The sequence below is a fragment of the Mastigoproctus giganteus genome, chromosome 5, assembly GCF_048544385.1.
Source record: "Mastigoproctus giganteus isolate SK-2022 chromosome 5, ASM4854438v1, whole genome shotgun sequence".
NCBI classification, from domain to species: Eukaryota; Metazoa; Arthropoda; class Arachnida; order Uropygi; family Thelyphonidae; genus Mastigoproctus; species Mastigoproctus giganteus.
The window spans coordinates 167904919-167919792 of NC_143579.1; the positions used below are offsets into that span (position 1 = coordinate 167904919).

Sequence of the window (14874 nt, forward strand, 5' to 3'; positions counted from 1 at the left end):
AGATACAGCGACGATAGGAACCGAAACCAGATGGTGTTACTTTTTGCCTCAGCCCGTCACTTCGACCTTGGGGTAGGTTGAAGAGGCTTCCGCGATTTTCTCCTTCGCATTTTTTCCCCCACCTTCCTCCTTTTTTTTCCGTCGATATCCGAACTTTGGCCGCGTATTATTAAATCTAATATACGATACTCAGTCACAGACTTTTTTACTCAGCCCTCATAATTTCGAATCCCGTGACGCCAATCATTATTATGGTCTTTTCTTACACCGTGGCCGAGTTACTCAGGCGAGGGTAGCATAGTTTTTTCTTTCCGGAAATGCTGGTATTTCATCCAGCAAACCGACCAAAGGATTCACTCAATTAGGTGTAATATGCTTTTATGGGAATTTTTCACATGGCTGAGTTAATCAGGCGAGAATTGAACAGTTTTTTCTCTCCGAAAATCGGATTTTTCGTCCAATAAACAGGCAAATCGACCACAGAAAATAGTTTATACAATGTCTGCAATTTGCAGACATTGTATAAACTGCTCAATATGGTCTCGGTCCCTGATACGCTTGAAACCGTACAGCTAAAAATTTAGTACCTAACATCGATACATGTGTCCCCTTTAGCGGTGATTAACATCAGTCCCATGTGACGTAGGTTCAACTAGGTATGCACAAGTATTCTTGGCAATGATGCTCATTTACTGTTATCGAATAACCTTTGGATCTGTCAACTTTATTGGTGTAACACCTTATCTCCACTGGCCTCACAGATTCTCTGATCTCTGAGATAGTGACGATTGTATGGGCTACAGCAGGTAATACATATTGCTGGAAGCCTCTACTTACCACTTTTGCGCGGTTCGCTATCTATTAGTGCTGACATTGTCTCGGAAATGTCCGTCATGTTCCGAGAATGAAATTAATTCAGATACACCCTTCATTTGACAGTGCTGTCCGGCATCACCTGCAACTCCCGAACACTACTCCTGGATAACCTCCTCTAGACAGCAACTGATACCCAGCACCGGAAACTTCCAGACATGAAACTGCAAATGGCGGACAGCCCTGTCGACGCCGCTCCGTGATTCTCCATTGTGACGATCCTTGACTCTTTAATTTGAACTTTACCTATTCTCTTCTTCCTACCCACAGTCTTTCTCCAGGACTCCCACAACTGCACCTAGCACTCTTCCTGCTCCGTTTCGCCTGGGAGGATGCCTACGCTCTGTCATCCTCGCTATCTTGTCTGTCTTCCACTTTCCTGTCTCTTCTCCGCTCTTTCCTTGGCCCTCCCCACTCTCGCTCCTGCAAGAGTGTGGACGGATGCTGGGAGGCTCCTTCCTGGTGATCGCGCCTCCCAGTAACGAAGAGGCCAGTCAAACAACACACTACTCACACATAACCCACACTGACTGGCTTTGCTATGTTAACAGAGTATTTAACGCGGATTTGTGGGAAACCACGGGAACCGCATAACAAAAAACACTATGTCCACTATGTCCACTATGACAGTGCTGTCCACAATAATGAGAGAATCGTGCCTTACCACGAAAAAGAGTACTTCCCCTCGAAAACATGATCACCAGCGGCTTGCACAGAAGAGATTATGTGCATTCGAAAAACCCTTGCTTAGTGTGGCTTCCTTCACAAAGCGTGATTGACATGTGATCCGCATGATCACAGTTCATTTTTGAAGTGTTCCACTGACCTCTGGTGATGTTTTCAAACACCTCTGTGATAGACTTGTCTGTTTCACTCATGAGGAGTTGTATGACGATCTGCTTGCTGCGTTGAATAATTGGCCTCTTTACATGCTAGCAGAATTAAGTTTTGGTATCTGGTTTCAAGGTTTCATGATTGTTTGCAGTGTTACTTTCCGATTTTCGTGTCCGTGGAGGGGCCCAATATCCATGTACCTTTTTGAGAAGTTTCTTCTTCCCGTCAGAAAAAACAAGGCTTCAGGCGTGTTCTTCTTCTCTTTGATGGTTTTGTCCCATAGTAGCCACTGATTTAAGACCCTGAACACTGTCTATATCAAGACATGAATGAACTTCCACTGCTGCACCTAACGACATTTTGGTTCTCACCTCTGGTTGTGGCTCTCGTGAGTTCGTAGATGGCACTTGCCTTTCCAGTGATACACCGTTGACTTCACAGAGGCACAACATCACAGCATATACGACTGCCTTACTCACGTCTTCTGGCAAACCCAGGGCTATTTCATTCGCGACGACGGTGATATGCTTATTTAGAATACTGGATTCTCTAATAAAATTGATAGACCTGTGTATTATCTTCTTTTTCGTTGGTGAAATAATGGAAACAATTTTTATTTGCCTTTTTCTTCATTCTCCATTGGGGGAGTAACAGAAACTTGTATATATTTTTAATTCGATTTAATTTAGCAAGCGTGCTAAATTTTGAATAGAGATTATACTGTATTGTATTATTATTATTATTATTTACTCAATATTAAATATTGATTATTATTATTATTATTTAATCAAGATTAAATAATAATAATTTTCAAGATTAAATTTAACTTCAGTTAAATTTAATCTTGAAAAATCAGCACTATTTTTGAAGAGTTGAATCTGCAAAGGAATTTCTCACATAATTTAAGGAACCCAAAAACAATTGTTTTGCCTCACCCTAGGGAATTAAATAGATTTGGAGACAGGCATACAATGAATATAATAAACAACTTGTTGGCTAGTGTTGATTTCAGGCTCAGGAGAAGTTATTCTATCTCCAAATTAAAATTCCTAATAAGAAAATTTTTGATACTCAATGATACAGTAGATTAGAATTGCTATGCAGATAAATTGCTGTCTCTTTTTGCAGTGAGGAATGTACTGTGTTGTGATTTCATTATCTTTTCTGTTAGATAACAAATTTATATGGAAAAACTGTTATAAATGAAGAATTACAACTAGTTGTAAATAAAGAATTGCAACTTGTTTTCAAGAAATTTACTTTTCTTAATAAGTTCATTTATCGTAAACAAATTCTTTTAATGAAAATAAATTGTATTGTATTGTATTTCTCCCTGATTGGGGTTCCACCCGTGATGGATATTGCTACAAAGTACACAGGGCGGTTATTATTATTATTATTATTAGTAATTGTAATTTAGTAGTATTCTATGAATATTTCAATAAAATTGATAGATTAAAGAATTAAAAATTTAAATTTTATTACCTGTCGTTTCTGTTGTTTCACCTTTCATCTCTGTGATGGACTCAGTGAAAACTGTATCAGTTATTGGTGCCTTGGTGCTTGGAAAGATTGTTGACCACAGCGTTGTGAATTTTGTTGGTGTTGATTCGGTAACAGCAGATGTTTCTGTAGATGCATATGGCGATTCTTTTTCAACAGCAGGATGTACTGGTATTGTCGTGTGCTCTGTTGTGGATTGAATATCAGTTTCTTTAAAACCTGTAGTTAGATTTTTGACCTCTGGGAGAGTTGTAAGTTCAGCCATATCTGTTTGGAAATCAGTGACTTCCACAGATGTTGGACCACCAGATGTATACTTTGTGACTAAAGGAAATGGAACGAAAGTAGTTGGTAATACTTTGCCATGATCGTATTTTTCTGTGATAAATGGTGTTACATTGGTTGCAGGAACTCCAGATTCAAGTCGTGGACCAACAGATGGCCCTTCACTGTACAGTGTGATTGGTGTTAAAGACTGCGCTTTGCTGAAATAATCAGTAGTTTCTTCAGATTCGGTGGTATGGAGAGACGTAATTTCTTTACTGATTTCTGGAAGGTGTGTTGTCATCGCAACTGTTGTTTCTACTTCTGTACGAGCTGTTATATTTTGCTTTGTCTTATATTCCTCACCCACTGTTGTTATTTTTGTAGTCTCTACCTCTTTCATTACTTTTGTAATCTCTTCTCCTTCAGATGGTTCAGTTTCCGCAGCAGCCAAAGTAGATTTAGTTTCCACCTCTTTACCGACAGTTGTCGGTTTCGTCTCTGCCTCAGTTAATGTTGGTTTAGGTTTAATCTCAAAAGCGACTTTTGGTGTGGTTTTTATCTCTTCAGCGACTGTAGTTCGAGTAGTTATCATCTCTTCACCCGCTGTTTCCACTTTTCTTTCTTCCTCTACAGTGGCTGTTGTTCCTTCGGTTTTTTCCTCTTCGGCGGACGTTTGTTTACTTTCTACCTCTTCAAACACTGTTGTTAATTTAATTTGTATCTCTTCAGCAGCGGTTGAGAATTTAGCTTCTTCAGCAATTGTTTTTGGTTTAGTTTCCACCTCTTCTGCCACTGTTGATGGTTTTGTTATGCCTTCTTCAGCTACTGATGCCGCTTTAGTTCCCACTTCTTCAGACACTGTTGACAGTTTAAATTCCACCTCTTCAGGCAACGTTGATGGTTTTGTTATCACTTCTTCAAACACTGTTGCCGCTTTAGTTTCTACCTCTTCAGCCACTGGAGGATGTCTAGTTTCCACTTCTTCAGCGACTGTTGTGAGTTTAGTTTTCACCTCTTCAGTTCCTACTGTCGGTTTAGTTTCTGTGATTTCAGACAACGTTGACGGTTTATATTCGAGCTCTTCAGGTAACGTTGACGGTTTATATTCGAGCTCTTCAGGTAACGTTGACGGTTTATATTCGAGCTCTTCAGGTAACGTTGACGGTTTATATTCGAGCTCTTCAGGTAACGTTGACGGTTTATATTCGAGCTCTTCAGGTAACGTTGACGGTTTATATTCGAGCTCTTCAGGCAACGTTGCCTGTTTAGTTTCCTTCACTTCAGTTACAGCTGTTGGTTTAGTTACCATCTCTTCAACCACGGTTGCCGATTTAGTTTCCACCTCTTCAGCGATTGTTGTGAGTTTTGTTTTTGCCTCTTCAGTGACTCTTGTACGTTGAAATTCCACCTCTTCAGGGATTCTTGTGGTTTTAGTGTCTACCTCTTCGGCGACTGTTCTCGGTTTAGTTTCCAGTTCTTCAGTGACAGTTGTGGATTTAGTTTCCAGTTCTTCAGTAACAGTTGTGGATTTAGTTTCCAGTTCTTCAGTAACAGTTGTGGATTTAGTTTCTAGTTCTTCAGTGACAGTTGTGGATTTAGTTTCCAGTTCTTCAGTGACTGTTGGTTTAGTTTCAACCTCTTCAGAAACTGTTGTGAATCTTGTTTTTTCTAACTCTTCAGCGACTGTTGTGAATTTTGTTTTTTCTAACTCTTCAGCGACTGTTGTGAATTTTGTTTTTTCTAACTCTTCAGCGACTGTTGTGAATTTTGTTTTTTCTAACTCTTCAGCGACTGTTGTGAATTTTGTTTTTTCTAACTCTTCAGCGACTGTTGTGAATTTTGTTTTTTCTAACTCTTCAGTGATTGTTGTTGGAGTAGTTTGCACTACTTCAACGACTGTTGTGGGTTTCGTCTTCACTTCATCGGCTACCGTTGTTGGTTGAAATTCCTGCTCTTCGGGGACTGTTGTGAATTTTGTTTTTTCTAACTCTTCAGTGATGTTTGTAGGTTTAGATTCGATCTCTTTACCTACTGTTGTTAGTTTTGTTTCTCTCTCTTCGGCTATTGTCGTTAGTTTAGATTCCACTTCTTCGGCGACTGTTTTCGGTTTTGTTTCCATCTCTTCAGTGACTGTTGTACGTTTGGTTTCTACCTCTTCAGCGGCTGTTATCGGTTTAGTTTCTGCCTCTTCAGCTAGAGTTGTTGGTTGAGTTTCCACCTCTTCGGTGACTGTTGTAAGTTTTGTTATTTCTTCAGTGATTCTTGTAGGTTTAGATCGAAACTCTTCAGTTACTGTTGTCGGTTGGGTTTCCACCTCTTCAGCTACTGTTGTCGGTTGGGTTTCCACCTCTTCAGCAGCTGTTGCTCTTTTAGTTTCCAACTCTTCAGCAACTGTTGCTCTTTTAGTTTCTTCTTCTTCGGGTACTTTTGTGTGTTTAGTTTCCACCCCTTCAACTACCGTTGTCAGTTTCGTTTCCCCCTCTTCGGTAGTTGTCTGTTTAATTTCCACTTCAGCTACTGTTGTTGGTTTAGTTTCCATCTCTTCAGCTACTGATGTTGGTTTAGTTTCCATCTCTTCAGCTACTGATGTTGGTTTAGTTTCCATCTCTTCAGCTACTGATGTGGATTTAGTTTTCATCTCTTGAACGACGGTTGTTCGGGTAGTTTGTACTACTTCGGGGATTGCTGCGGGTGTAGTTTCTACTTGTACTGGTATTGTCGGTTTAGTTTCCACCTCTTCAGCTATTGTGGGTTTAGTTTCCACCTCTTCAGCTATTGTGGGTTTAGTTTCCACCTCTTCAGCTATTGTGGGTTTAGTTTCCATCTCTTCAGCTACTGTTGAAAGTTTTGTTTGTAACCCTTCCGTGACACTTGTAAGTTTAGATTCTACCTGTTCCGTTACTATTGTTGTGGATGTAGCTTTCACCTCTTCAACGATTGTTGTGGGTCTAATTTCTACATCTTGGCCAAATGTTGTGGGTCTAATTTCTACATCTTGGCCAAATGTTGTGGGTTTAGTTTCCACCTCTTCAACGATTGTTGTGAATTTAGTTTTTTCCTTTTCAGCGATTGTTGAAGCTTTGGGTGTGACCTCTTCAACTGCTTTTGTTAATTCAGTTTCTAACTCTACTGCCACTGTTACTGGTTTGGTTTCTGCCTTTTCAGCCACTGTTCGTGGTTTGGTTTCCACCTCCTCAGGAATTGTTGTTAGTTTAACTTCAACTCCTTTAGTTACTACTGATTCAGTTTCCACCTGTTCAGCAACTGTTGTTAGTTTAATTGTAGTTTCTTCTTTGCCCACTGTTCTATGTGTAGTTTCGGTCTCTTCGGCGAACGAATATTGTTTAGTTGCTGCCTCTTCAGCTACTGTCGACGGCTTAGTTTTGACTGCTTCAGCCATTGTTGTAAGTTTAATTTCGACTTCTTCAGTCAATGGTTTAGTTTTAGTTTCCAAAGTTTCAGCAACTGTTGTTAGCTTAGTTCTCATTTCTACCTCTTTACCCACTGTTGTTCTACTATATACTATCTCTTCAGCTAATGTGGACTGTTTAGGTGTGACCACTTCAGTCAGCTTTGTAGGTTTAGTTTCTTCCTCTTCAGGCGACGTAGGTTTCGTTTCGACCTCTTCTGCCAATGTTGCAGGTTTGCTTTCGGTCTCTTCAGCCAAGGAAGTAAGTTTAGTTTCAACCTCTTCAGCCAAGGAAGTAAGTTTAGTTTCAACCTCTTCAGCCAGCGTTGAAGGTGTAGTTTCAATCTCTTGAACCAGCGTTGTAGGTTTAGTTTCGACCTCTTCAGCCAGAGTTGTAGGTTTAGTTTCACCCTCTTCCGCCAGCGTTGTAGGTTTAGTTTCGCCCTCTTCAGCTAGTGTTGTAAGTTTAGTGGGTTTAGTTTCCAGCTGTTCAGCCAGCGTTGTAGGTATGGTTTCGAGCTCTTCAGCCAGCGTTGTAGGTTTAGTTTCGGTCACTTCAGCCAGCGTTGTAGGTTTAGTTTCGGTCACTTCAGCCAGCGTTGTAGGTTTAGTTTCGGTCACTTCAGCCAGCGTTGTAGGTTTAGTTTCGACCTGCTCAGCTAGTGTTGTAAGTTTAGTGGATTTAGTTTGCTCTTCAACCAACGCTGTAGATTTCGTTTCGGCCTCTTCAGCCAGCGTTGTAGGTTTAGTTTCGACCTCTTCAACCAGCGTTGTAGGTTTAGTTTCGACCTCTTCAGCCAACGTTGTAGCTTTAGTTTCGACCTCTTCAGCCAATGTTGTAGGTTTCGTTTCGGCTTCTTCAGCCAGCGTTCTAAGTTTAGTTTCGAGCTCTTCAGCTAGCGTTGTACGTTTAGTTTCGAGCTCTTCAGCTAGCGTTGTACGTTTAGTTTCGAGCTCTTCAGCTAGCGTTGTACGTTTAGTTTCGAGCTCTTCAGCCAACGTTGTACGTTTAGTTTCGAGCTCTTCAGCCAACGTTGTACGTTTAGTTTCGACCTCTTCAGCCAGCGTTGTACGTTTAGTTTCGAGCTCTTCAGCCAACGTTGTAAGTTTAGTGGGTTTAGGTTCGACCTCTTCAGCCAGCGTTGTAGGTTTTGTTTTAATTTCTTCAGCCGATGTAGGTTTCGTTTCGGCCTCTTCAGCCAGCGTTGTAGGTTTACTTTCGACCGCTTCAGCTAGTGTTGTAAGTTTAGTGGGTTTAGTTTCGACCTCTTCAGCCAGCGTTGTAGATTTAGTTTCGACCTCTTCAGCCAACGTTGTAGGTTTTGTGGATTTAGTTTCGGTCACTTCAGCCAGCGTTGTAGGTTTAGTTTCGGTCACTTCAGCCAGCGTTGTAGGTTTAGTTTCGACCTGTTCAGCTAGTGTTGTAAGTTTAGTGGATTTAGTTTCCTCTTCAACCCACGTTGTAGATTTCGTTTCGGCCTCTTCAGCCAGCGTTGTAGGTTTAGTTTCGACCTCTTCAACCAGCGTTGTAGGTTTAGTTTCGACCTCTTCAGCCAGCGTTGTAGCTTTAGTTTCGACCTCTTCAGCCAGAGTTATAGCTTTAGTTTCGACCTCTTCAGCCAACGTTGTAGGTGTTGTGGATTTAGTTTCGGTCACTTCAGCCAGCGTTGTAGGTTTAGTTTCGGTCACTTCAGCCAGCGTTGTAGGTTTAGTTTCGGTCACTTCAGCCAGCCTTGTAGGTTTAGTTTCGACCTCTTCAACCAGCGTTGTAGGTTTAGTTTCGGTCACTTCAGCCAGCGTTGTAGGTTTAGTTTCGACCTCTTCAACCAGCGTTGTAAGTTTAGTTGTGACCTCTTCAGCCAATGTTGTAGGTTTCGTTTCGGCTTCTTCAGCCAGCGTTGTACGTTTAGTTTCGAGCTCTTCAGCCAACGTTGTAAGTTTAGTGGGTTTAGGTTCGACCTCTTCAGCCAGCGTTGTAGGTTCTGTTTTGATTTCTTCAGCCGATGTTGGTTTCGTTTCGGCCTCTTCAGCCAGTGTTGTAGGTTTACTTTCGACCGCTTCAACTAGTGTTGTAAGTTTAGTGGGTTTAGTTTCGACCTCTTCAGCCAGTGTTGTACGTTTAGTTTCGACCTCTTCAGCCAGCGTTGTAGATTTAGTTTCGATCTCTTCAGCCAGCGTTGTAGCTTTAGTTTCGACCTCTTCAGCCAACGTTGTAGGTTTTGTGGATTTAGTTTCGGTCACTTCAGCCAGCGTTGTAGGTTTAGTTTCGGTCACTTCAGCCAGCGTTGTAGGTTTAGTTTCGGTCACTTCAGCCAGCGTTGTAGGTTTAGTTTCGACCTGTTCAGCTAGTGTTGTAAGTTTAGTGGATTTAGTTTCCTCTTCAACCAACGTTGTAGATTTCGTTTCGGCCTCTTCAGCCAGCGTTGTAGGTTTAGTTTCGACCTCTTCAACCAGCGTTGTAGGTTTAGTTTCGACCTCTTCAGCCAGCGTTGTAGGTTTAATTTCTTCCTCTTCAGCCAGCGTTGTAAGTTTAATTTCAGCCTCTTCAGCCAGCGTTGTAGGTTTAATTTCGACTTCTTCAGCCAGCGTTGTAGGTTTCGTTTCGACCTCTTCAACCAGCGTTGTAGGTTTCGTTGTGACCTCTTCAGCGAACGTTGTAGGTTTCGTTGTGACCTCTTCAGTCAACGTTGTAGGTTTTGTGGATTTAGTTTCGGTCACTTCAGCCAGCGTTGTAGATTCAGTTTCGGTCACTTCAGCCAGCCTTGTAGGTTTAGTTTCGACCTGTTCAGCTAGTGTTGTAAGTTTAGTGGATTTAGTTTCCTCTTCAGCCAACGTTGTAGGTTTAGTTTCGGCCTCTTCAGCCAGCGTTGTAGGTTTAGTTTCGACCTCTTCAACGAGCGTTGTAGGTTTAGTTTTGACCTCCTCAGCCAGCGTTGTAAATTTAGTGGGTTTACTTTCGATCTCGTCAGCCAGCGTTGTAGATTTAGTAACGACCGCTTCAGCCAGTGTTATAGGCTTGGTTTCAACCTCTGGAACCAGCATTGTATGTTCAGTTGGTTTAGTTTCGATCTCCTCAGCCAGAGTTGTTGGTCTAGTTTCCTTAACAGCAAGAGTTGTAGGTTTAGTTTCTACCTCTTCAGCCAATGTTATAGGTTTAGTTGGTGTAGTTTCGACCTCACCCTGCGTTCTAGGTTTTGTTTCGGCCTCTTTAGTCAGCGTTGTAGGTTTAGTGGGTATAGTTTCGACCTCTTCAGCCAATGTTGTAGGTTTAGTTTCCACCTCTTCAGCCAGCGTTGTAAGTTTAGTTTCGACCTCTTCAACCAGCGTTGTAAATTTAGTTTCGACCTCTTCAACCAGTGTTGTAAGTTTAGTTTCGGCCTCTTCAGCCAGCGTTGTAGGTACAATTTCGACCTCTTCAGCCAGCGTTGTAGGTTTAGTTTTGATCTCTTCTGCTACCGTTGTAGATTCAGTTTCAAACCCGTCAGCCAGCGTTGTATGTTTAGTTGGTTTAATTTCGATCTCCTCAGCCAGAGTTGTAAATTTAGTTTCCATCTCTTCAGCCAACGTTGTAGGTTTAGTTTTGACCTCTTCAACCAGCATTGTAGATTTAATTGGTGTAGTTTCAACCTCCTCAGCCACTGTTATATGTGTTCTTTGGACCTCCTCAGCCACTGTTGTAAGTGTTCTTTCGACCTCTGCAGCCACTGTTGTAAGTGTTCTTTCGACCTTTGCAGCCACTGTTGTAGGTGTTCTTTCGACCTCCTCAGCCACTATTGTAGGTGTTCTTTTGACCTCTTCAGCCAGCGTTGTAGGTTTAGTTTCGACTCCCTCAGTCAGCATTGAAGGTTTAGTTTCGACCTCCTCAGCCAGCGTTGTAAGTTTAGTTTCGACCCCCTCAGCCAGCGTTGTAGGTTTAGTTTTGACCTCTTCAGCCAGCATTGTAGATTTAATTGGTGTAGTTTTGATCTTCTCAGTCACTGTTGTAGGTGTTCTTTCGATCTCTTCAGCTAGCGTTGTAAGTTTAGTTTTGAACTCTTCAACCACCGTTGTAGTTTTAATTGGTGTAGTTTCCTCCTCAGCTAGCGGTGTAGGTTTTGTTTCCTCCTCTTCAGCGAGCGATGTAGATTTAATTTCGACATCTTCAGCGAGCGATGTAGATTTAATTTCGACATCTTCAGCCATCGTTGTAGTTCCGACCTTTTCAGCTAGCGTTTTAGGTTTAATTTCGACCTCCTCAGCCAGCGTTGTAGATTTAGTTGGTGTAGTTCCGATCTTTTCAGCTAGCGTTGTAGGTTTAGTTTCGACCTCTTCAAGCAACGTTGTAGATTTAATTTTGGCCTGTTCAGACAACGTTGTAGATTTAGTTTCGACCTCCTCAGCGAGCGTTGTAGTTTTTGTTTTGACCTCTTCAGCTAGCGTCGTAGATGTAGTTTCAAACCCTTCAGCTGACGTAAAAGGTTTAGTTTCGATCTCCTCAGTCAGAGTCGTAAATTTAGTTTCCTCCTCTTCAGCCAGCGTTGTAGGTTTAGTTGATGTAGTTACAACCTTTTCAGCTATCGTTTTAGGTTTAGTGTCGACTTCCTCAGCCAGCGTTGTATGTTTAGTTGGTGTAGTTTCGACCTCCTCAGCCAGCGTTGTAGGTTTAGTTGGTGTAGTTTCGACCTCCTCAGCCAGCGTTGTAGGTTTAGTTGGTGTAGTTTCGACCTCCTCAGCCAGCGTTGTAGGTTTAGGTGGTGTAGTTTCGGCTTCTTCAGCCACCATTGTAGGTTTTGTTTCAACCTCTTCACCCAGAGTTCTAGGTTTTGTTTCCATTTCTTCAGGCAGCGTTGTCGGTTTAGTAGGTGTAGTTGTGATTTCTTCAGCTAGCGTTGTAGATTTAGCTTCAACCTCCTCAGACAGTGTGGTAGGTTTAGTTTGTGTTGTTCCGACCTCCTTAGCCACCGTTGTAGGTTTTATTTCGGCCTCTTCAGCCATCGATGTAGGTTTAGTTTCGACAGCTTCAGCCAGCATTGAAGGTTTAGTTGTAGTTTCAATCTCCTCAGCCACCGTTGTAGGTTTAGTGGTAGTTTCGACCTCCTCAGCCACCGTTATAGGTTTAGTTGTAGTTTCGACCTCCTCAGCCACCGTTGTAGGTTTTGTTTCAACCTCTTCAGCCAGAGTTCTAGGTTTAGTTTTGGCCTCTTCGGCTAGAGTTGTAGGTTTAGTTGGTGTAGTTTCAATCACCTCACCTAGCGTTGTAGGTTTTGTTTCGATCTCTTGAGCCATCGTTGTAAGTTTAATTATTGTAGTTCCTACCTTCTCAGCCAGCGTTGTAGGTTTAGTTGGTGTAGTTTCGCCCTCTTCAGCCAGCATTGTAGGTTTAGTTTCGGTCTCTTTAGCGAGCGTTGTAGTTTTAGTTGGCCTAGTTTCGACCTCCTCCGTTGGAGTTGTAGGTTTTGTTTCGACCTCTTCAGTGTCGACCTGCTCAGCCAGCGTTGTAGGTTTAGTTTCGGCCTCTTCAGCCGGCGTTGTAAGTTTAGTTTTGGCTTCTTCAGCAACCGTTGTTGGTTTAGTTTCAACCTCCTCAGCCTCTGTTGTAGGTGTAGTTTCAGTCTCTTCAACAAGCGTTGTAGGTTTGGTTAGTGTAGTTTTGACCTCTTTAACCATCGTTGTAGATTTAGTTTCGGCCTCTTCGGCAAGCGTTGTTGGTTTAAATTCGACCTCCTCACCCAGACCCAGCGTTGTATGTTTAGTTTCGACCTGTTCAGCCGGCATTGTAGGTTTAGTTTTGGCCTCTTCAGTCAGCGTTGTTGGTTTAGTTTCAACCTCATGAGCCGGCCTTGTAGATTTTGTTTTGACCTCTTCAGCCAGCATTGTAGATTTAGTTGGTTTAGTTTCGATCCCCTCAGCCAGTGTTGTAGGTTTAGTTGGTGTAGTTTTGAACTCCTCAGCCAGTGTTGTTGGTTTAGTTTCGACTCCCTCAGCCAGTGTTGTAGGTTTAGTTTCGACCTGCTCAGCCAGCGTTGTGTATTTAGTTTCCGCCTCTTCACCCAGGGTTGTAGGTTTAGTTTCGACCTCTTCAGCCTGTGTTGTAGTTTTGACCTCCTCAGCCAGCGTTGGTGGTTTAGTTTCGACTTCCTCAGGAAACGTTGTAGGTTTAGTTTCAGCCTCTTCAGCCTGCGTTGTAATTTTAGTTTCAATCTCATCAGCTAGTGTTGTAGGTTTAGTTGGTTTAGTTTTGACTTCCTCAGCCAGCGTTGTTTGTTGAGCTTCGACTTTCTCAGCCAGCGTTGTTTGTTTAGCTTCGACTTCCTCAGCTAGCGTGGAAGGTGTTGTTTTGACCTCTTCAGCCAGCATTGTAGGTTTAGTTTCGACCTTTTCAGCCAGCGTTGTAAGTTTAGTTGTTGTAGTTTCGACTTGCTTAATCAGTGTTATAGGTTTAGTTTCAGCCTCTTCAGATAGAGTTGTAAGTTTAGTTTTGGCCTCTTCCGCCAGCGTTGTCGACTTAGTTTCTACCTCTTCAGGCAACGTTGTAGATTTAGTTTCGACCTCTTCTTCAGTTATGTCGGGAGAGAATGTAGTACTTTCCATAAATGTAGAATGCTTCTCTATCAAATAGGAAGTTGCATCGACTGGAGTAGGCGAAGTGATGCGGTCCACAAAATAAGGTTTTGTAGGTGTATATTCTTGCTTGGATTCTGATGTAGTTTCTATTTCCTTCGTTCTAATCATCATGGTTGTACCGTCATCCATAACTGGAAAGAAAAGTACTCATTTTAATTCATTTATATGACGTTATCATATAAGATTTGGAATTTACAGAACTAATGTTAACAAATCTGTTGAGTGATATTGTTTTATACACAAAATTCGAAAATATCACCGATTTATGTTGTAATGAATCTCTCGGTGATGAGCGTTTCCGAAATATATATGTATATTTAAGATTGAGATAAGATATATATAAGTGTTGAAGATTGAGAAGATGAAAGAAGATCCTTGTTGACATTAAGTTGGAATTTCTGTAGATTGTAATTTTGGAAATATGTGTGAATGGAGGTTGTTCCAGAAACGGAAGTTTAATGGATAAATGTTTATCCGTTGAATTTTAAGTTGGAAAGTAAAATAATGCTGTCTGGTTGTGGCACGTGTTTGGAAAAGGAAGCGAGAATTATTGAAGCCAATTCAGAAGAACAGTGCCCATGGAAGTATCTATGGAAAAGGCATCCAGCAGAGCAGAACGTTTATGAGGCAGAGAGTGGAGAGACTTTGTAAGAGATGGCTCATTAATTAACCTAACTGCCCTCTTTTTACTGTAGTATAGACACCTCAGAGAAGTTATAGGGGACACCGCCCTAGATGTGGGAACAATATTCCAAATAGGGAGGATTTGAGATTTGTACAGTGCCACTACTGTCACCTGCATTGGGTGGTTAGAGAGAAAAGCGGGATACTCAATTGCAAAAAAGAAGTTAACAATCCATAATTTGGAAGCTTATGTAGATGACATTTTTGCCCAACATGATCAAACGCCTTTGAAATGTCAAGAGAAGCTGCTTGAGTTTCACCAAACTTTTCCATATATTTAATTTTTCCATAGATGGATAACATAAGCCAATATATCACCAGTCTTGTTCACTAGCTTTAATGACATTAAAATATATATATATATTATAGTGCCCCTTAATTGATTACATCTACCCATGTGTTTTGTGTTTGTAAACTGCGTGTGTTCTCTGGTCAATTTGCCCCTTTTTCTGGACGAAAACCCCTAGTTTCTGGAGAAAACACCTTGCTATCTACGCATGAGACCGACTAACACAATCCCGGAGTGAAAATAGCCCATTAAAGTTCCTCGCGTCATCGACGGGATTCGAACCTGGGGCTTTTCCACCCGGTGTGGGGAGGACTGTGGCGATACCACTGTGTTACCGTGCAGACAGGCCTAATGACATCAGCAGAAAGGATCAAAGGTCTTCTGGTTATTAATGCTGGTAGACATACACGAA

At 41.8% G+C, this 14874-nt stretch overlaps 1 protein-coding gene across 1 annotated transcript in view; it reads right to left on the reverse strand.

Moving 5' to 3' along the window:
- LOC150085822 (uncharacterized) overlaps positions 1 to 14874 on the reverse strand; it is a 145118-nt gene that overhangs the window by 15551 nt on the left and 114693 nt on the right. Inside the window, exon 13 of the mRNA XM_090374706.1 lies at positions 3193 to 13620. Coding sequence (XP_090230832.1) covers positions 3193 to 13620 — 10428 coding nt within the window. The remainder of the gene's footprint in view (positions 1 to 3192; positions 13621 to 14874) is intronic.